The sequence below is a fragment of the Myxocyprinus asiaticus genome, chromosome 33 (assembly GCF_019703515.2).
Source record: "Myxocyprinus asiaticus isolate MX2 ecotype Aquarium Trade chromosome 33, UBuf_Myxa_2, whole genome shotgun sequence".
Lineage (NCBI taxonomy): Eukaryota > Metazoa > Chordata > Actinopteri > Cypriniformes > Catostomidae > Myxocyprinus > Myxocyprinus asiaticus.
Genome location: NC_059376.1, coordinates 43,860,544 through 43,884,752, shown reverse-complemented (window position 1 = coordinate 43,884,752; position 24,209 = coordinate 43,860,544). Strand labels below are relative to the sequence as shown.

At 39.0% G+C, this 24,209-nt stretch overlaps 1 protein-coding gene across 1 annotated transcript; it reads right to left on the bottom strand.

Annotated features, from left to right (window-relative positions):
- Nucleotides 1-16,908: 16,908 nt before the first annotated feature.
- ppic (peptidylprolyl isomerase C) lies at nt 16,909-22,937 on the bottom strand. The gene is made up of 5 exons (XM_051668561.1): nt 22,749-22,937; nt 22,087-22,200; nt 21,872-21,965; nt 19,426-19,610; nt 16,909-17,743 (listed from the first exon to the last, which is right to left on the bottom strand). The coding sequence occupies exons 1-5, from the start codon at nt 22,851-22,853 to the stop codon at nt 17,615-17,617; spliced, it is 627 nt and encodes a 208-aa protein (XP_051524521.1). The 5' UTR covers nt 22,854-22,937; the 3' UTR covers nt 16,909-17,614.
- Between the last annotated feature and the right edge of the window lie 1,272 nt (nt 22,938-24,209).

The window sequence follows — 24,209 nt, the reverse complement described above, 5'->3', positions numbered from 1 at the left end:
TTACATTACAAGATATCTGCATATTTGCAGATGGTATATAATAGAAGTTTTATTGATACTTGCCTTTTATCAATGGGAAAGTTACAGGGAACTGTTGAGGAGAGACTGATAGAATACGTGCTTTAGAGGTAAATAAATGAGCGTTCCACAGGATACTGGATCTGCTCAAGTTTTGTGAGATTGGATTATTTAATCTGTTTTAATGAGATATGTGTATATTTGCAGAAAGTATATGATATTTGTTTTATAGATATTTGCCTTTTTATCATTAGACAAGAGAGTTAAAAGTTACAGGGAACTGTTGAGGAGAGACTGATAGAATACGTGCTTTAGAGGTAAATAAATGAGCGCTCCACAGGATGCTGGATCTGCTGAAGTTTTGTGAGGTTAGTTTATTACATATGTTTAAACGAGATATGTGCATATTTGCAGATGGTATATGATATTAGTGTTATTGATATTTGACTTTTTATCATTAGAGAAGACAGTTAAAAGTTACAGGGAACTGTTGAGGAGAGAGAGGGAGAATGAAACAGGTGAGCACTTTAACATTATGAGCTCAAACGCGTCTGTTGCGACTCTGATATGCGGACCGTTTAAATGACATTGTGTTGCACACTGGTCTATTATTGTAGTAACGCGATGCATGTAACAACAAAACAAACCGTGACAGGTCGTCTACATGTCTCAGATGCTTCACATGCAAGCAGGTGATTCTCAGAACCCTCAAGAAACAAATCGGCCAAACGGGAAAATTTGTCAGCCTATGCGATAATTAACAAATTCAGAATATCGGCCGATTTATCGGCCTCAGCGATATATCGGTCGACCACTAGCCATGATGATGTAATGTCAACAAACCCTAAAACCCAAAAACGACTGTATAAATACAGTTTAAACAACTATACAGCTCAAAAAATGCATGAGTTTTAACAAAATAAATAATTATATAATTATTATAAAATTAAATACAATTATAAGCTTCACAGTTCTGCCTTTAAACCTTCTAAAAATTGACCCCATTGACTTCCATTGTAAGTGTCTCACTGGAACACACATTTGTGCTTTTTTAAAGAAAAGGAGGGACGAGACGAAATAAATTTTTGTGGTAATCAACATTATGACACAAATGCTGTCGATTGAGATGAACTTGTATTGAACCCGGAATATTCCTTTAATGAAAAAGTAATCCATTAGTGATTACTAATTGCTTCTAAAATTAAAATCAGATTCCGATTACTGAATACTTCATCGAAAAAGTAATCACATAACTAATTACTTTACTTTCAAGTTACTTTCTAAAATACATTTCACATAAGTTTGTTTTTCCTTTCAACCTTCAAAATATTATACATTTTAATGTCTATAAAAATCTTTAAGATGTCACAGAAACACAAAGAGACATACATATGAACATAGTTCACATTTTAAATGTATTCTACATAAACAATATTATTTAGAAATGTGTCACCCAAGTTTCTTAATTGAAAGTCAGTAACTGTAATGTGATTACAAGAATTGAAAATTGTTTTGACTTAATACGTAATTAGATTAAAATAACTAATCACTTTGTAATCAGATTACATCCAACACTAGTCCGATTTTTTCGCAACATATCATTTATTGCAACAAAACTCTTTTGTGAATGTGGATCTTTTAACTACACTGTCATATTGACATCCATGCAATAAAAGATACAGAAATGATTTCAGTAATCATTCTGATGGACTCTGATTTCAATTAAACGAATAACTTGTGAGTTCATGAGGCCGATTCATTAAAATCAAAATATATAAAAATTCATAAAAGTAATTTGTTTGTGAATAAGACTACACTGGTCGCATTGTACAGCTGTTTGTATGCAGCCAGTAAAGAATATGCAATAGAAAGTGTTGACTAAAATAAAAAATGTTAACCTAAAAATTCTGGTAATATCTAAATTAACTGGTTTGATTCAATTCAAAAATGTTATTTAACATGTCAGAATCAACCTTGAATAGATTTGATTACACCAACAAATCTAATTTCAAGGGTTAGATCAAGTAGAAAAAGCTTCTTAAGGTAACAATTGCATTTTACCACTTTTTTACAGTGTATTTAATGCCTTTGTATTATTTTGTGGTACTCAGTTCTGTCTTTTTCACATATAATGTGTATTGGGACAGACGCCTGATGTCTGTGTCTGACCAGAGAGGATGGATATCAGACTGTGTGCTCTGTGACATAATGTGCTGAGGCACGCAGCTTCGCTTTATTAGCACAAGCCTGTTATTTTCCTGCGACTCTAAGTGTAGATAGGCAGTGATAAATGTTGTCGTACACTGTTGATGCAATTCATTTGTCAACAGCCTGAAAAAGGTTAATCAGTATTCTCCAGCCAGGTTACGGCTCCCGTCCCCCTCTCAGCAGTAATTGTGCCTCCATCAGGCCCCCCGTTACGGCCCCGGACACAACACATGCACCCCTGCAGCTGGGGACCAACATGAGGAATCTGAGATGGCTTTCGCACTATATTTCTCTCTCTGTCTGCTGGAAAAACATAATATTAATAATACCAGAGTAAAAGGAAACAGACAAACACAAAACACAAATTATGTCAGGTTGCTTTCATAATTTATACTGCGAGTATTTCATACGTAGACCTGCATGACCATGGGAAACGATGTAAAAAATCAATGGAAATTCATATTTCATAAGGCCATAATTGCGTTTGAGGTGTGCGGTGGTCATTTGTTTTAGCGGCGGCGTGCTGACAGTACCATACATTTGTGCTCTGCCTCTTATTTCATCTTCCAGTCCTTCGATTTCACTGCTCATGTCTTTTTACCGCTACAGCTGCTGAAAATAAGGGCTTTGTTGTCGAGAAAACTGTGCTTTTTTTTTTAACACTTGACAACGTTCTATCATCTGTGAAGTTATCGATTTGCCAGTGTTTTAACCATCAAACTGGATCTGTTTGAGAGCCTCTGGTTTTTAAACAATTCCTTTGACAGGCGAGGCGTCACAGCAATTGCCCTGCTTTTAAAGACAGTATTTCAATTTGTGGAGCTCGCCGGGCCTCTTTGAGGGAGCGTTGGACCACCAAAAGGGCCCCCGCGGTGGACAGAGTTGTCAGGGTACGGCAAGGGGAAAAAAATGGAGTGGCTTTGCTTTATAGATTGCTGTTAGGTCAACAAAACTTTGGCAGCATTGATTAACTTGACAGTGAATACAGCAGTACATTTATCACTAATAGCTGGACTGCAGAAAATCTAATAAGAGTCCAATAATCCCCCCGGGAGCTGTAACAGGTTCAGCATGGCCAGCGGAGCATGCACTGGAAATATCTGCAGCCGAGGGGTCAGACGGAGATGATGCCCTCCAAAAACACGCATCATCCCGTCAAATGCATCTTTCCTCGGCCGTGCGCTCCAAAAAACAGGAGCAAGACGGCCGCGCCAGTATCATTAATTGAAGCTAAAAAGTACATTCTCCTCTGGCAGAGTGTCTTATCTCCCCATCGGAGTGGTTAAAGAGTTCAGCAGCGTTAAGAGAAAGGGAGGATTTGAATTGTGTTGTTGGGAGTTAGATTTGCATGAACGGCTATAAAACACTCTGACCGCACGTCACAGTTTAGCGGAGAGGCTAATCGATTAGCTGTCACCTGCGCATCAGCTTCACTCCTTGGATTCAATTTTTTTCCCCGGCCGTTTTGCATATTGTATCGACCGGGAGCGGGTAAATGAGCAGAACGCGTGGAGACCAGAGGATGAATTGTTTACTTGCATAAAAATAACCTTTCAATTGTAGAAGATGCATGGCGCGGGCTTGCGCTGGCGTTCTGCTGCCCCAAGCAGATGGCATTCAGCTGCTATTGATCTGGTCCTGGAGGCGGGCGGGCGGGGGGCACGGGGAACAGGCCTGTCCATTCTCACGCCACACCAAACACTTCCTGGAAGTGCAGAGAGACAATGAAATGGCACTCTCTGTCCGAACTATTCGTAAACATCAGTAGAGTTTTCAGTGGCAGGTGGATGCGCTCGTCTCAGGATTTGATGCATGCATTGAGTGATTTTAGCGCGCACACAAAAATTCACCAAAACCCAACAACAACAACAGTTACATTTTGTCAAAATTAAGTAATGACTGTAACTTAGGTTGTAATCTGTCCTGTGACAGACAGATTTGACGTAACTGTGCTTGAATTCAGAGAAAACAGAAAACATTTGACTGGACAATCAAAAAACTTTGCCAACAGTGAAACTGAGAAAAATAGCTTCATAGTTACCATGTTTTGGCTTTGCAGGGCCAACATAGTCTCATGAAAACTCGTAAAAAGTACAAGATGGTGTAAGATATTGTGTGATGTGGCTTACATGAAAAGGTACAACCAACAAACAGAATTTCAAATCGATACGATACAAGCATAACATTTTAGCTAGCCTCCTGTCCAACATTTTATTTTAAGAAACGAAACATCTTGTGCTGAGTGACTCCAGCCAGGTCTCCTAAGCAACCAAATTGGCCCGGTTGCTAGGGAGGGTAGAGTCAGTATTATATCATGAAATTGTATATATAATAATGATATACTGTAAGCTATTAATGTTTGAAATAATGTGTACAATTTACATGTAATGACAATGAGTTTATATTCGATATAACACACGCTAAAATGGTACTGTCACTTTAAGAGTGTAATGTGCATCTCACAGACTCGCACAGGTGTTTATTCATAAACGAGAGAGAAGACTCGTTTTCTTAGCGCATCCGTGCTATTTGTGATTAAAATATTTCTTTTAACTTTTAAATCTGACTTTAAAAAACAGAAAGGATGTTCAAAGACATTTTTCGATGAAAGTGGAGTGCGTGGTTTCGTCTTTGATGGACACACATTACACGGAAGAAATGGTTTGTTTTAATCTCAGGCATTTTTCAACAAAACAAGGCCATTTTTCAGGTATACCAGTTCTTAAATTTCTATAAGCTAAATCCCATAAACAGTGTAGAAGAAATTATAATCATAATCAGGAGATTATGATGTTTGTCAGGTAATTTCATGTATGATCACTTGGACAAATTGCAAATTCGAAATTTCGAAATAGTTTTGCCTCAATATGGTTCATCATTTTCACGATATATCATCCCATCACTAATTATTACGACTTGTCATGAGACTGAGTTGGCAGGGCAGTATGGCCTGGCAATAAAAATGCTATCATTATCATATTTCAGTCTTTTAATTATTTTATATATATATATTAAATAAGAGGAATCATCGTTTTGACTAAACAGAAGTGAACTGGACTTACAAAGTGCTAGTGCTGTTTGCTTCTGAAGTTTAAATCAGAGATGCTATTAAATCATAGTGTTTGTCTTAACAACACACTAAGAAGGATTGCAAAACTAGTCTAATGACACACTCTTTTGGGAACTTAAAGGCATACAGATGTTCACCCAAAAATGTAAATGAAAAATCATTTACTTACCCTCATGTTGATCCAAACCTGTACGACAGTTCCTCTGTGGAACAAAAAAGGAGAAGTTTACCAGAATGTGTTAGTCTCAGTCACCATTCACTTTCAGTGCATGGAAAAAGATGCAATGCAAGTGAATGGTGACTGAGACTAACGTTCTTCATAGCATCTCATTTTGTGTTCCACAGAAGGAAAGAAAGTCATACGTACATAACGACAGAATTTCTATTTCTTTAACTGTCTAAGAAAAACCACTGTCATGTCTGCTCTGCGAGTGATATTGAGCTCACACAGAAAGCGCTGTCATGTTTGCTTCATCAATGTTTAATTCTTCCTTCTTTTGCATTCACATGATTCACATGTCTCTGGCAGTGCCGTAAAATTCTAACGATGTAGACACGTACTGTCTTACCAATCACAGCTCAGACTGAACGCATATATACCTCACAATTGAGACATTGCTTCAACTTTGGTTTTTAAACTGCAAGAACACATTTTATTTATTTTTTTATTTTTTTAAATAACCACTTTCCTCTATCATCACTGTTTACAATGATGTGCAACGTGTACATACGTATCTATGAAAGGAATATTCTGGGTTCAGTCAAAGTCTTTCTAGCAAGTTAGTCCACTGTCGGTCATCTTTGGGACGCTCTCGGGAGGTTATTTCCAGTCATGACAGTGCAGCTCCTATCTACTTGAATGAGGAAAGACCAAAATCTCCAAAACGGATGGTCAAGATTATGATCAAAGAACGTATTCAAATCAGCAATACATTTTGATAATACTGGAATCATAAGTTGTGCTACTTGACCTCATATTACACTAAAACACACAATTGTCCCAGCTTGTATAGCTAATGTGCATACACGTTAGCAAGTTGATTGGCAGGCGATGTCTGTATCAAAAAGGTGATTGGCTCTTTTACCTGTAAGGTGGGACTTCCCTTCTACATTTGTTGACCGTTGGGTGCTAGAGCCTCTTGGTTGAGCGTTCCAATTTGTCCCATTTAAATAGAAGTGGCCCGTCTCTGCTAAATAATCTCTGGTTCAGTAAAAGTTCAGCTCAATCGACAGCATTTGTGGCATAATATTGATTACCACAAAAAAAACGGGGTTACGGTGTTACGTTGTCATGGCAACAAAGTTGTAAAATTGTCTATAACTTCACACAGATGCGGTTAGTAAGTGATTTTATCACAGTAAAATCATGTTAACACACATATTGTTTATGTCTTGTGTCTATACTTTTGAAACAGTGAGTATTTTAATGTTTACAGATTGACCCCATTGACTTCCATTGTAAGTGTCTCACTGGAACACACATTTAAAGAAAAGGAGGGACGAGTCGAAATTAATTTTTGTAGTAATCAACATTATGCCACAAATGCTGTCAATTGAGCTTAACTTGTATTGAATCCGGAATATTCCTTTAAGATCTCAAAAAATGTTTAATGAGCATTTAAAAATCTTTGTGAATATATTGTGTATATTTGATATATTGCTCAGCCCGACTATTAAACAAACACCTGAGACAAACATCAATGGTGCTTTCAACAGGCCGAGCGTCACAGTTAAAGTGACTGAATTGAGATGATCATACAGTTATCTGGCGATAATGAGGCTGTGATGCTACGGTCAGGTTAGCTCTCAGCATCCATTGTTTAAAGGGTGACTGCTCTTCTCTTCTGTTCTCTCTGTGAATCCCCTTCACTCCAGCCCCCGTCTCACCATCACTGCTCTCCCTGAACCTCGGCCTACAGCACTAATTAGTTTCAGAGGGAATGGCCAACGAGCCTCTCCACACATCCTAGAGACGAGCGCTCACATTAACCAGACAAATACAGAGAGCCCTGCTGTAAAACCGCTTTAGCTTTTATCCTGGAGATGCATTGAGGGCAACATCCACAGACCATCACAGACCATCACATCTTCTGTCTCGAAAATGCCTTCGGACACGGCAATCTGTTTTAATTTGGCCCAGACGAAACTTTCCCATGTTTGTCGCTAGAGAAGCAGATCTTTTGCACTTAAATAGATAGTCGCAGTTTTCTGCGCACTGCTGTTGGCCGGTTGGGCACACAAGCTCAATGTGTTATTTTATAACATGATTAGTGGTGCTGGGAATATGCAGTGAGTTATTCAAACACGGTGGTACTTGCTGGACAACAGTGAACAGCTGTTTCCACCATCTTCAGGTGAATTTCTCTGTCCAGCCTGAAATCGGCTGATTTATTAAGCAATGCTTCTTTTCCGGCTTCTGAGGTCGTGATAAATGTGGCACTCTGCATAAATTTAACACAACGGCTGTGGTGTGAACGCATTATTTTAATGATTAAACATTATTCTGATCACCCACCTAACTGCATTCATCTATCCTCCACAACTAAACTCTGTCAACACAATGTTTCACGGTATTTAAGGGGTTTTTTTGTGTGAAGGGGAAGTGCACTCTGCTCTTTTTCTTTGTCTTTCTCTTTTCTTTCTTTGTCTTCGTCAAGGCACGCCATTCATTTGGGGTGGCAGCCTGCAAAAAAGTCATATTACGAGGGTGTTTGAACTAAAGCGTCTTCAGTTCATTTATAAATGGTTCCTCGGGGCGGCAGGGCCCTGAGATGCGTGTAGTTGAAGCTGTTTTGGCAGCGTATGCAGTCATAATCTCTGAAGGTTCGCAGCATTCTCTGAGCAGTGCGCTCTCCGCTTACCACGGTAATTGGCTGATGAGGAGGCTCGGGCCCTAAAAAGAATGTCAGGGTTCGATTTCTCCACGATCCTGAGTGAGGATATGTCACCATTTACGGCGCTTTCGGGTGACACCGGCTCTTGGCAGAAACTCTGGGGAAATCATTACGCTGTTTATAGCGCTCCCCTGTCGGACGGCTCTTCCCTCTGATATTTTCAAAATGTTTTTCCACTGAGTGATTGTACCTCACCGAGGTCGGGGAGAACAAGTCCCTTTTGTAAATTTTTGACCATTTTTTAACGGGCAAAAGAGAAAAAGGCAGACAATTGGTGACGCGTAGCGGGAAGCTGCTGAGAGCGCTTGAGGAGACGATCAATGCTGTCCGGCAGGTGTCTTCTCAGAGGAAAGAGACGGCGCTCTATTGATTTCTGGGGCTACAGCCACATTTTTAGAATGGATTGCTTTTGGCCTTTGGCACACTGAATTTTGGATTTTTATTTCACAATAGTGTAGAGTTGTTTAACGTGAATAATGTTTGAATCAGTCACTTCGTCAGTCAGAACTTGCAGATTTTTGCACTGCAAATGAATCGTCATTGCATTTTTAATGACCTTGTGTTTTGTGTTATGTTTTCATTTTCATTTATGATTTTCTGATAAAACTAGGACACATATAAGGATGGGAAATGTAGTTTTGCTGCACAAGCCTGTCACTTCTTAAACCAGCTAAAATGAGTCTTATTTTCTGGCAGGCTTTATTGTTATTCCTCATTAACAGTACAAAAAAATGCATTCAAATTAAACTGCACAGTCAACATCCACAAGCAAAATGGAATTATTACCAATAACAATTTGCTTCTGCCATGAATCTTAAATCGACTGTTGGGGCTAAAAGAAAACCCAAGTTTCCCATTCGTAATTACGACTTTGTAGTGGCGTTCATGTGCTCTCATCTCATAAATACGATAATTCTGACATACTTGAACGCACCATGATTGCAAAAGTGCTGAATTGAAATTAACATAACACAAACAAAATGTACATTTATTTTACACAGAAATTCACAACAAATTATTTGAAAACTTGGCCAAGTGGACACACTTGTCATCCAATAATGATCCATTCCAAAATAGCCACATATTGGTGGATTAATCTGAATGGCCGTTATATGTTAGACTATTTACTCCAGAAGGAGTTTGTTTTTGAGACTGTTTAAGGTTTATAGATCTATGCACACTGAACTGGTAGAGCGCAGTGATTTCATTTCTTTGATTGCAGTTAGACTATTTGACTAAGACATAGATTGGAAAATGAATTTGAAGCAGAAGTGTTACAGCAGAAGCCTCTCAGTGTGTCCGTGTGAGAAGTGTCAGATACGTCAGTCTGATGATTCAGCCTCTTAATTGTAAAGACCTGCAGGGCTGGGAGTATTGGGTAATAATTGTCAGAGTTACACAGGGTTAGATGTGTCATTACTGGCACGTCAATACCGCAGAAACTGAGAGGAGATCAGTGAATGATTCGCTTGTCAGGAGAGCCTCAAACAGCCTCCATGATCAATATACAATCCTCAAGATATGATGTAAAACTAGGCATTAAATTGCTTATGATTGCACTAGAATTTATTATTTTTAAAAGAGGAGGGCAAATTCAGTGTCATTTTGTTTTTCTGAAATAAAAAACATACATCCTAGAGTTGTGATACAGAGTTATTACGGCTTATACTATATGTTGTGGCTTTGAAGGAAGAATTTATCCAAAATTGGAAGTTCTGTCGTCATTTACTTACCCTCATCATTTCAGATTTCAAATTTCAAACATGTATGACTTTCTTTATTCTGTGGAACACAACTGGAGATGTTAGGCAGTATGCTAAAGACTGCCCGTGTGACGCTCCTGTTCTACCGGCTCCGTACGGGACTCGAACCGGCGTCTCCGGCATGGGAGGCGGGTGCGCTAACAAGGAGGCTAAAGGCTACAGCCTTTAGCGTCAGTCGCTAGTGCACCTCTTGAGGTCAGGAAAGTGAGGTTTTTTTTTTTTTTATACAAATTGCACTGCTATCTATCAGCTGGCCACCATTACACTCACCCCCCCAAACCTCACTCCCATCCAGGTTACGGCACCATTGTGACACTCCTGTTCTGCCTGCTCCATACAGGACTCAAACTGGCATCTCCGGCATGGGACGTGGGCGTGCTAACAAGGAGGCTAAAGGCTACAGCTTTTAGTGTCAGTCGCTAGTGCACCTCTTGAGGTCAGGAGAGTGAGGTTTTTTTTAATACACATTGCACAGCTATCTATCAGTTGGCCACCGTTACACTCACCCCCCCAAACCTCACTCCCATCCGGGTCACGGCACCATTGTGACGCTCCTGTTCTACCTGCTCCATATGGGACTCGGACCGGCATCTCTGGCATGTGAGGCAGGTGTGCTAACAAGGAGGCTACAGCCTCTAGCATCAGTCGCTAGTGCACGTCTTGAGGTCAGGAGCATGAGGTTTATACACATTGCACAGCTATCTATCAGCTGGCCACTGTTACATCTGTATCAGTCACCATTTACTTTCATTGTATGGAACCCTAACCCTAACCCTAATGCTTGACCACATTAAATGACAGGTGTAAATGCCCCCAAGACGATTTGTGATCGGATCGTGATTGGATCACTGAATCCACATTCAAAGGTGGTCAGGAAAGGTGTAAATGCAAATGTGTTTATGTTATCCAGATACAACTACGTAATAATGAATTATATGATGAGGTTCCGCTACAGTCATCCATTGTTAAAGCGCTGTGTTGTGTGTTCTTGCCTTTTTCTGTTAATTCTACAATCGCAAAGTGAAGAACACAATAGACACTGCAATCTTGTTACACGAACAGTGAACAATATCCCATGAATTATTCCATTAATTTGGAATACACTTGGAACATCACGTTTCTCTCTTCTAATCGTGCGTGTCACACATAAAACCAGTCTTCACTCTCAGAGCGGGATTCGAACTGGGGGCTCTGGCATGGGAGGCGGGCATGCTAACAAGGAGGCTAAAGGCTACAGCCTCTAGCGCAAGTCGCTAGTGCGCCTCTTGAGGCCAGGGGAGTGAGGTTTACACACTGCACAGCTACCTATCAGCTGGCTACCGTTACACACATTTAGCCAAATTTGTTTCGGCGACCTGAAATTTAGCTTTGGTGGCCAATCGCAGTCAAGACACATTTGACTGCCAGGTGTAAATGCAATCCAGCTAAAGAATATCCAGATACTATCTGGATGAGAAACACATGTTAATGCAAGGTGTAAATGGGGCCACAGTTTAGCCCTAGATGGAGCACTTGTATTCATATTAATGGGAGAAATTGGAGACTGTCAGTTAACTCAAACACACATGTGCATTAGCTGAACCAGGCTGAAATATATTAGGGGTGTAACGATTCCCTGGTTTTCTCGATGGATTGATCCATTACTAATCCTGCTGATTTATATGCATCTATCTAGAAATATGATTTTTGAATTGAGAATCATTAATGTTGGTCAATATTCTGTCTAAAATGCTAAAAACCGAATGAATCGGTAAAACAGTGTACAATGTTTCAAAATGTATAAATATTAAAATAGTTACATGTGTGGCGTGGTTCTCTATTTAACTGGTATCATTGTTTAGTTGGGGACTTGGCGTGCACAAAACATTTAATTTGAAGTCTTTGATATTGTTCTTTTATTTATTTGCATATTAGATCTTGAGTGAACTGAATAAAGTCAGATGGTGTTACTTTAATGTTGTAAAATTGGGATTAGTTAACTGATTTAGGTTTACTATGGTCATGGATAACCTAGAAAAATCAGGGAACAGACTGGTGGTGGCGTAGTGGTCTAAAGCAAAGAACTGGTAAGCAGAAGGTTGCTGGTTCGATCCCCACAGCCACCACCATTGTGTGTCCTTGAGCGAGGCACTTAACTCCAGGCTGCTCTGGGGGGATTGTCCCTATAATAAGTGCACTGTAAGTCACTTTGTATAAAAGCATCTGCCAAATGCATAAATGTAATGTAAATGTAACTTTAAAATTGTGTTTTCCAGGCCTGGGAATGTCATGCAAATGAATAAAATCATAAAAAATTATGACATTTTTATCAGAGACTATAAACAGTTCAAGGAAGGAAAACTGAAAAAGAACAACATTTTTTGCAGAACGCAACCGAAAAGTGGAACGAAATCCCTTTCAATTGTTCCAGCGTTAAAACATTATTTTTAAATGCTGATAAACGGTTAATAACTGGTTAATTTTCATCAGATACTTTTTTCATGAAACCAAAGACACAAGAGTTTATCACAGTAAATTTTGGGAATTACACCACTTCCTTTGGCAGACAAAATGAGGTTCTCTCTTTTTAGTACAATATAAGCATGTGTTGTGATTCTGAAGGAAACCGCTAGTTAAAAAAAACAATGTTAAATAAATTAAAATAATTCGATCAGCAAACGGTGACGTTTACTCCCCTGCAGTGTGTGCATGCATGCAGGAGAAATAGATTTAGGCTATTCATTGATTTTAGGTGGCCAAATGAATAATTGAAATATTTTTGGGGATATATTTAATATTAAGAATACATTTATCGAAAAGACGTTACTAGGCTACGGTATACTAGTTATGATTTCTGTCCTGAAAATTCCCCCACATGAGAAAACATTTAATTGCTCATTTTATTCTCTTACTTTGAGCTTGTTTTTCAGACCAGGCCCCTTTTTTCTTGAGAGATCTAGAAACACTGCACCTGGTGTTTCACCCACTCTTAGCACAGAGTGCTGTCATTAAAAAAAGAACGTTATTAACCCTTCTTTTATTTTGTTTCAACCGGTTAACAATTGGAAAGGGGGCTGTAGAATGCTGGAACCGGAATGAAAAAATACTGTTTCTGCTCAGAACGAACCGAAATGAAAAACATTTAGTTTTTAGTCCCTGATTTTTATACTGAAATATGAAATAGTTTCCTGTTTATGCTCAGCTCTAAAGATTTTATCAGCACATTGCACTTTTTATTGTTTTCCAAGTAGCCTGTATGCTGTTTTATCATAAAAAATGCGGATGTTTCTTAAACGTTCAGTTGATATGCTTTCTCTCAAATTATATCACATATTCTGAAAAATATAAAACATTTTCTAAACAAACCAAAAAATACAAAAATTATTTAAAACCGTCGTATTGTGAAGAGAGGCTGACGAGAACACCCTGTCTACACCGGACGCGTTTGTTGACCTTAAACCGTCGAAACCGTTTATTTGTGTTGTTGGCAGTAGTAGCGCCAGTGCGTGCAGCGCAAAATGGAACCGGCACCCGTTTACTGTCGGTATGACATGATGCACCGCAACGGACGCTTCCAGCGTAGACAGCATCATTGATTATAATGAGTTCTATTGCTTTTGACGCAATGTGCCACTCGCATCCGGTGTAGACAGGGTGTTAGTATGTGTCCCCCCCAGTTTTCAGATCGTTCCTACGCCCTTGGTTGTATCCACAGAAAATAGCTGCACGAAGATGTTACAAACATGGCTGCGAGTGGACTGAACTGCCTTTAAAGTGACTTTGAAATGAGACCTTTAAGCAAATTTGATGCCGCCATGAAAAATAATGAATAGATAAAAAGAATAGAAATGTAAAGAATTGAATCACTAACAGTGGTCCTGTGTGGGTCTATCAGGCACACTTTAAGATGGTTTCTGTGAGGCTGATTTGTCTACTCTTGACCTTTCCAGCAAACTGTCCCATCAAGCAGTGCGAGCGTTCCTGAGGGACTGGAGCTGTGCGGATAATGAAGCCTGTCATCTCCACTCACCTCCACACCAGACACACATCCAGCTCCTGCATCGATTCCACAGCCGCTCACAGAGATCCTCACAGCTTCACTTGTTGGTTGAGATGTTGTAACAGGTCACTGTCTTTATGTGTAAAGATCTGTGAGTTTGTGCTGGGGAAGGTGCTTCATTTAACCTCATATAGTGTAAGACATCGCTTTAAAAAGGAAAAGCTTCAAAACTGACTTCAGGGAAAACAGAGTGACGCTTAGACTAATTATTTATTTATAGTTTTACAAAGCACACAAATTTAGGACAATAAAAAAAATCATATTACAGTTATTTCTGTAATGTTATACAGTAAAACTTGATTACAATAATGATAATCCAAAGAGTAACACCCCTGAGAACAATTGGAACTACAAACAAACTCAAAAATAAAAGGTTCAGCCACATTACGGTAATGAAAATGAGATTTTTTTTTATTTTTATTTGTGGTAATAATGTCAGATATTTAATAATATCAATGGTCCAAAAATAGGCTTCTATGGGGTTTTCTTTATGCAAAATATAATTTCTTCTTTAGGCATGAAATATGACATGTACCCAGACATGTTCATCGCATTTTAAAAGATTCATCTGTGTACTGAAACGCTAACCAACATTAGCAGAAGGGCTGCAGAATTAATTTACAAAAAATTGTAACATTACAATCATTGCCTCCATAATTAATCAATCGTGAAACGTGTCAGTTACAGAATTGTTATACTCCAGTTGTGTCTACATTTTCTATTTACAATGTGTGTGTGTGTCTGTGTGTGTTTGTTTGTGTGTGTATATGTGTGTCTGTGTGTGTTTGTGTGTGTCCGTGTGTGTGTGTGTGTTTGTGTGTGTCTGAGTGTGTGTCTGTGTGTGTTTGTGTTTGTGTGTGTGAGTATGTGTGTGTTTGTCTCTGTGTGTGTGCAGAGTTGGGGAGTAATGGGATTACATATTTAAAATACCAAATAAAAGTAACTGTATTCCACTACAGTTACAGTTTAAATCGTTGGTAATTAGAATACAGTTACATTCAAAAAGTATTTAGATTACTGAAGAGATTACTTTGCATTTTATTGTCATTTGTTTCATTTAATATTTAGTCCTTTCAGATGGAAAACATTTATACATATACATGATGCGACCCAAAGTGCATTTGAACAGTGGTGAAACACTTTCTTATGATGTGTTACATTCATACGAGCAGACAGAGAAGTAAGTTTGAAGTACGTTTGGAGCAGAAGAAATAGAAATAAACCTTGTGTAAATTGTCAGCTTTACGCTAAGATAAAATGCTATTTCTAGCCATTTTACATGCACACGTTACCAGACACGATCATAATTTTTTATCAAGAAAATTCACGTTGGATCATAATTTCTTTTATCTAGTAAGATCTTTGATATTAGGGCAAAAATCGTATTCTTGATAATAATGTTTGTATTGTTTTCCTGTAAAAATATCTAAAAATCCTTAAAACATGATCAATTTGATTGATCTTGTTTTAGAAACAACACTGCATAAGATATTTCGGTTTTTCAGAGAATGTATTTTTAACATGTGTATTTTGTCTTACTGTACTGACAGAGTTTTTATAGTCAAAACAAGTGAAAAAATCTACCAGTGCTGAAGAAGTAATCCAAAGTATTTAGATTACATTACTGACCTTGAGTAATCTAACGGAATACATTACAAATTACATTTTACAGCATGTAATCTGTAATCTGTAGTGGAATACATGTCAAAAGTAACCCTCACAACCCTGTGTGTGTGTTTGTTTGTGTGTGTGTGTATATGTGTGTGTGTATGTTTGTTTGTGTGTTTATGTGTGAGTGTGTTTGTTTGTATGTGAATACATGTGTGTGTTTGTGTGTGTTTATATGTGAGTGTGTTTGTGTGTGAATATATGTGTGTATGTGTTTGTTTCTGTGTGTTTATATGTGAGTTTGTTTGTTTGTGTGTTTATTTGTGTTTGTTTGTGTGTTTATTTGTGTGTGTATATGTGTGTGTGTGTGTGTATATGTGTGTGTGTTTGTTTGTGTGTGTATATGTGTGTGTGTTTGTTTGTGTGTGTATATGTGTTTGTGTGTGTGTTTGTTTGTGTGTGTGTGTTTGCAACAGTAAACATTGTAACCAATCAGAGACATGAATGCAATGAGTGTTTAGATTAGTCGACACTCTTTTGCCATTTTCTGTGATGATGGGTTACAGTGTTACAGTTAGGCCTGCAGTTCACCTCTGATGTTTAATTCAGGTCTATTCAACTTAATTGACATGAAGAGAAGATGAAAAATAAAATTCATCAGGGCATGCAGGCCAAGCCAGAATATTTTATCAATGAAAAGCTATCTGCAGATATTGTGTTATAGAAGGCCTATAATATTTGTTCATAATAAAAAATAAACATCTGTTTTAGCTTTCGTTTTTTTATCATGAGAAATATTTCTACCTAGCAAGAAATTTAGAAAGAAAATACTTGTAACTTGAGACGAAATAAAAAAAAGTGCTTTCAAATTTGGTCCATAACAAAGTAAATCAGACTGATGTGAAGTTTGTTATAAATGCAATAATTTAAACTTTTGACTTTTCAAATCGAATGTTTTCTTGAACTTTTCTGTTTCTTGCAAATCACGACTGTCATTCGTCTACGACTGTTATTTAATCTTTCCATTCCATCAAAGTGACGGATGATCATTTTTTTTCCCAACCTCTGAAAGAGTCTAAAAAATGTGGCGCTCTTGCACTAGAAAAACAGAGAGAAGTTGCGAAATGTCTGTCTACTGCAAGTTTACGTAGGAAAACATTTGAGTTCGAACAGTGCGAACAGATGCAGAATGTCAGATAACCTCAAGCGGGCCACTGAAAATGTCAAACGGGCAAGATGTGGCCCACGGGCCGCCAGCTGAATAGGCTTGCTTTAGGTTGACAGTAAAACTATCATGAAGAACACTCATTCAGGATTGAAGTACTTTATTGTGAGACAGCAGCAAAATCTCATGACGATTTTATGAATATATCAGCCTCGATATGCTGTTAGTAAAGTCCACACTCTCAAACAGTGAATGCATCCAGTTCATTATTGAAAACCAACAAAACAACAGGCTGTGAAACAACCGTATAAACAGAGTTTGTAAACAGACTGTGAGAATCAAATGAACCCAGTTTGCATCTCTTCTTTTAGAACAGAACATAGCTTATTCTAATAGAGACTATTAACAACATTTAAAGCCATCAACTAAATTCAAGTATGTAGCCGTTATGGCAGTGCTGGGATTGTTAAACTGTGTCAATAATAAGCATCGAATGCCATTTCTGAAATTTCAGACTGATCTCTGCTAGTTATAAAGTGCTGAGCAGTGAGAAGAGCTACAGTTATTGGAGTACATATAGACATTTGCACATAGAGTAACATTATCTTTATGAAATGACATGAGATATGTAACTTCTCTGTAGAAAAGTGTCTGCATAGTGCTTAAGATAATGATCTAATGATAATATGAGGGAGGAAACATCATAAAAACACTGACAGTTACAGCACAACTCCTAAAGCAACACTGTTACCAATAACAAACACATATTTTAACTTGACTAACACGTGTGCACAAAGATAACTGTATGATTGTTCCAGTCTGTTGTGTTGTGGAGGTAAATAATGATTTTTACCAGCCCTCCACTTCAACAACAAAAGGCTCCTTGACCTTAATCTTTCCACTATTGACGATCACACACTCGGTGTACGGCAGGTTCCGATCGTTTGTGTCCTGCAGTTCAATGGTGTGAACAACAGACTAGAAAGAGAGAGAGATTTCACACAGACACGCATAAACCTGTTCACACAGAGAGTACAGACTAATGAATAATGAATTCGGTGAAATATCAGGACACATTAACTGTTAGCATTGCTATCATTGTGCTACAGCAGTGTTCATTTTTACACAGCTTTTTGTTTCAGTCTTTTGGCTAAAATTTCCTTTAAAATTAGTCAATATTTTGTCAAGTCATATCCATCATGTTTAGTCCGTTTTACTCTGACGAAAATGACCGAATTTTCAGTCAATCTGTAACAGACCAAACTTTAATCAAATATTCTAACTTTGTGAAAAATGTATCAAACATAAAAGATACAAAATATAACTGTCCTTGTGACAAGCTGATCTCTTAAAATACTAGCTTATAATGAATACTACTTTTCAAGTTACTGTGTTCTGAATTCTTCGTGCTTTAGAGACTGTTATTCATTTTCCATGTTTTAGCCAGTTTAGGATATTGCATTGCATGTAGCATCCTTTTACAGAAACGGCGTATTCACAATGCAAGTTACGCATTGTGACTAGCACGTCATTTAGTTCAAGTTCAGCTGTTCATTCGGCTCTTTGTGCAGATGTAAGTTGTAATATTATATACTGTATATGTTGTGTATACAGTGATTAATCTCATGTATAAATAGCGTTAGAATGAGGTAATTAACCCGTTTGTATTTTACTGGTGTTCAGCTGTTTCTGTTCACGCAGCTCAAGCAGAGAAATCCCCAACATACTGGATTATTGGATTAATCGATTCTTTCTGGATGTTTCTTCTTAAAACAGATGTTTTCGGTTTCTTCTGTTTGTGTACTGTTAATATCTTGCAGTATTATTTTGTCCTGCCATATTTTCATCAACAGTATGTTTAAAAAAAAATAGTTCTTACATGTACCTTGGTGTTGCTAGCATGTTTTAGCGTGCCACTAGGCATTGCTAGCATGTTGCTAGTGTGTTGTAGTATTACTAGGGTGTTGTAAGTTGGTTGCTAGGGTGTTCTGGGAGTTTGCTGGGGCATTGCTAGTGTTCTAGGTGGTCACTAGGTGGTTTCTAGGGTGTACTGAGTGGTGGTTACGGAATTGCTTGGCGGTTGCTAAGGTGTTCTAGGTGGTCACTAGGTGGTTTCTAGGGTGTTCTGGGTGGTGGCTTCAGAATTGCTTGGCGGTTGCTAGGGTGTTCTAGGTAGTCGCTAGGTGGTTGCTAGGGTGTTCTAGGTGGTCACAAGGTGGTTTCTAGGGTGTACTGGGTGGTGGCTACAGAATTGTTTGGCGGTTGCTAGGGTGTTCTAGGTAGTCGCTAGGCGGTTGCTAGGGTGTTCTAGGTGGTCACTAGGTGGTTTCTAGGGTGTACTGGGTGGTGGCTATGGAATTGCTTGACAGTTGCTAGGGTATTCTAGGTAGTCGCTAGGGCATTGCTAGGGTGTTCTGGTTTGTTTATTATCACCATGATGCGTCTCTTTCATCTTTGTCTTAGTTACTGCTGACAAAATCAAAAAACACTGTCAACAAACATTTTCATCCATAACTTTATTATTAACACTGTGCAACAGTTGCATAGTTAGATTTTGAGCCTCAGTGTTTTAGGCATAATAACTACACTGTAAATGGAAACCATATTAAATATATTTCAAAATTAAATAACTCTATATATTCTGTAGGAGATGAACCTACCATGCCCTCCAGGACTTTGCCAAAAACGACATGCTTGCCATCTAGCCATGGAGCTCTGGCTAATGTGATGAAGAACTGGGAGCCGTTGGTGTCGGGCCCAGCATTCGCCATACTGACCCAACCTGCACCGAGGTGCTTCAGCTTGAAGTTCTCATCAGCAAATGTGTTGCCATAGATGCTTTTACCTGTAGAGACACAAGAACTGAGAATTACAGTCTCCTCAGTATACAGGCCTTTAATTTATGGTTAATGGAGTATAACCAGGCCCAGATGGAAACTGCAGACTTTTTTTAATTATTTTTTTGTGTGTGTGTGTGTGTGTGTGTGTGTGTGTGGGGGGGGGGGGGGGGGGGGTGGCATTATCTGCAGAATTTTTACGGAAGGGATTTTAAAAATGGTCAAATGTGTAACATGGAGCTGCAAGTTGTACAGTCATATTGGTAGCCGAAAGCATGATCAAATTAGCCAAAATATTTAGTTAACAAGCATGTTAATGTGTGGGCGAATGTGTAGAATTTTATGCACGACTGGGATTTTAATTTTCCTGTGGAGTTCTGTGCCCGCAAATTCCATGTGGGCCTACTTATAACTAATTCAAATTTTGATGAAGACGGGAGACAACTGTTCATAAAAACACATTCTTCCTCTTTGCTGCAGCTTTTAAATCTCATGCATGTTCATGTACATTCAAATATGGCTTGTTAAGACACATTTGCATCAGTCAATGATGCTAAACCCATTTACATTTTACATTTATTCATTTAGCAGATGCTTTTATCCAATGTGATTTACAAATGAGGAATAAAGCATAGACAAATTGTCCTAAAGAGGCAATACTCTTCTGCTCTGCCAGTGAACCAAATGCCACTGGTGTTGGTATGTGTTGTGATGGGCTGCAAAGTTCCGTGTTTGATTATGCACCAGTATGAATGAGATGTGAGAGCTGTGGCAGAGGGGAATATTATTAGTGACTTCAGAAGACTTGGAATATAGAACATACATTGATCAGCCACAACATTAAAACCACTGACAGGTGAAGTGAATAACATTGATTATCTCGTTACAGTGGCACCTGTCAAGGGGTGGGATATATTAGACAGCAAGTCAACAGTCAGTTCTTGAATTTCATGTGTTGAAAGCAGGAAAAATGGGCAAGCGTAAGGATCTGAGCAACTTTGACAAGGGCCAAATTGTGATGGCTAGACGACTGGGTCAGAGCATCTCCAAAACGGCAGGTCCTGTGGGGTGTTCCCGGTATGCAGTGGTTAGTACCTACCAAAAGTGGTCCAAGGAAGGACAACTGGTGAACCGGCGACAGGGTCATGGGCGCCCAAGGCTCATTGATGTGTGTGGGAAGCAAAGGCTAGCCCATCTGGTCCGATCCCACAGAAGAGCTACTGTAGCACAAACTGCTGAAAAACGTAATGCTGGCCATGATAGAAAGGTGTCAGAACACACTGTGCATCGCAGCTTGCTGCATATGAGGCTGCGTAGCCGCAGACCGCTCACAGTGCCCATGCTGACCCCTGTCCACTGCCGAAAGTGGCTACAATGGGCACGTGAGCATCAGAACTGGACCATGGAGCAATGGAAGAAGGTGGCCTGGTCTGATGTATCATGTTTTCTTATAGATCATGTGGACGGCCGGGTGCGTGTGCATCGTTTACCTGGGGAAGAGATGGCAGCAGGATGCACCGTGGGAAGAAGGCAGGCTGGCGGAGGCAGTGTGATGCTCTGGACAGTGTTCTGCTGGGAAACCTTGGGTTCTGGCATTCATGTGGATGTTACTTTGACACGTAACACCTACCTAAACATAGTTGCAGACCAGGTACACCCCTTCATGGCAACGGTATTCCCTGATGGCAGTGGCCTTTTTCAGCAGGATAATGCGCCCTGCCACAATGCAAAAAATGTTCAGGAATGGTTTGAGGAACATGACAGAGTTCAAGCTGCTGACTTGGCCTCCAAAGTCCTCAGATCTCAATCCAATTGAGCATCTACTGTATGGGATGTGCTGGACCAACAAGTCCAATCCATGGAGGCCCCACCTCGCAACTTACAGGACTTAAAGGACCTGCTGCTAACGTCTTGGTGCCGGATACCACAGGACACCATCAGAGGTCTTGTGGAGACCATGCCTCGACGAGTCAGAGCTGTTTTGGCAGGTGGTTTTAATGTTGTGGCTGATAAGTGTATATAAAATATAGCATCATATGGACTACTTTTATGGTGCTTTTTGTTTTTTTAGGAGCCTGACAGTGTGAATCATTAATGTGCATTGTAAATCTTTTTGTGTTCCGCAGAAGTAAGAAAGTCCTATGGGTTTAGAACGACATGAAGGTGAGTAAATAACAACAGAATTTTGGGTGAACTAGTGTTTCACGCTGTAGAAAACCTTAGTGTAGATATGGTGATGATGAGGATACAGTGACAGTGTTCTCCTCACCGCCCGTGCCATCTCCAGCGGTGAAATCTCCTCCTTGAATCATGAAATCTTTGATAACACGATGGAACTTGCTGCCTTTATACCCGTAACCGTTCTGAAGAACAGAGAACTTCTATTAGCATGTTCTCACTCAATCAATCAAATGCATTTATTTAAAGATGAACACGTCAGTTTGTGGGATGGGGTTGTTCACAGATGTTTGTCATGAGTTCTACCTCTCCTGTGGCAAGTGCCACAAAGTTCTGCACAGTCAGAGGAGTGACCTCCCCGAACAGACCAATCACGATCCTGCCAACCTCATGCCCACCTACTGTGATGTCAAAAAACACCTGCAACACAAAGAAAACACCAGATTAAAGAGCTTCACTCATCGCTCAAAACTTTATCATGCAAATTTGTATGTAGCCTATACTAAAACCAATTATAGCCTAACATCATTGTACAAAAAATAAAGACCATAGAATGTAACCATTGAGACATAAACAAATAAAAAAAATATCATATATTAATGTTCACAATAGGCCCCTGTATCATTGTGTGCCTGCATGTGTCATCTTGAGTCTGCAGTATTTTCACACATATGAATCAGATTCCGTCGCACTTTCAGATGCGCATTATTCAGTGTGTGTAAATGTAACGCAACGCATGGCATATCAGCTCAAGATGCGACGCAGTCCAAGATGGGCATATGCGCCTTTGCGTCGCGTCAAGACGAGATCATGAATACACAAACAGCGATCGGTCACTATTTAAATCACAAACACTACTCTGATACACGACTGGTTTAACTCGTGATGATTATTTCTCAGTGATGTTGCGCAGGACGCGCCGCGGTGCTTCGGTATGCAGAGAATGCAGCTGCACGCGCGCGTCTCACCTTCTCGGTGACTTTCGGTCCGGTCCGCGTTTTAAAATCAACGGCGCTCCCTAAAAAGGGCAAATAAAAGAGAGCAAACGTGTGCCAAAGCCGAAGCCGATACATCGCTGAATGTGATCTGCGGATTTGACTACAGAGAATCTGCGCATTCAGTGATTCCTCGCGTCTTCCTGTTTGACGCTCCTCCTCCCGAGCGTCACGCCGGGACAGTACGGTACAACACGGTAAAACGGAACTAAATGCACTTTAGATTTTATTTTCTCCAAAAAACACCAAATATCAAGAACTCCGACAACACCTGTTTGTCACTAAACACTGCAGAATATTCCTGATCCATGAGATCATTGTGTGTAATGTCTTTTAATTTTGAGGTAATTTGATCTAATATTTAATCATTTTTAAAATGTTGTAGATTTATGTAGCTAATGAGAATTCTTTAACCCTTTTGTGTCAATTTAAAAAAGTTACTCAGACAAAAATCAAACGTCAAAACAACTGGCATTATAATATTATATATTAATATTATTTTCCACTTTCAATGAGTTCATTTTGTTAACCAACATCAGTCCTGATCATGACTACCAAATATTCATTCATTTTCAGGATTTTAACCCTTTAAATGCCAGTTTGTTTATATAATGCCACTGTTGTTTTTTACACACACACACACACACACACACACACACACACACACACACACACACACACACACACACATTTCTCAATACACACATACACAACACACTCTGACATCCATATCAACACAAACACACACAAGTTTATCTGCATCATTTATTCAAGTGTCCTGCAGTGCTCTATAATACAGCAAACAGAGAATAGGGGAAAAGCTTGTATTTGCTCCATAGGCTAAACATGAGAAAAATGGCGCCATCTGGTGGAAAATATTAATTTTTTATTTTTGAAGCCAGGGCTCCGGAATGAAAGCATAATATCATAGAATTCATGATTTTATGCTTTAATGGCACTGGGATCAAATATTGCAGTTTTAATGGGTTTCAATGGGGACATTTTTGTCCTGAAGGTCCTGAGTGTGACTATTTTGTGTACACAGTGTATTATAGATGTATTATAGGAACTGAGGTTCAAATATCAAAATAAAAAAAAATACACACCTTTGGCTAAATGTATGCCGTTGGCATTAACACAGCCAAAATGATCGAAAAAACAAAAATGAAAAAGACAATAATGTCCCGAAGGTCACACAAGGGTTAAAATATCTCATTTATTTCAAGATAAAAGACTTATTTGTTATTTTCAGTTTTGTTCAAAAGTTATCCAATAATTGTCCAATAATGAAAGGATTGTATTTGGGGTAAAAAGGGCTAAAGCCCCCATAAAACACAATGTTTTTCTGAAGTGCTTATTTTGAATAAGCATCATCTTAATTTGTACTCAAAAAGCATCTTACTGTCTCAAAAGTATTTACCTAAATTGGAAAAA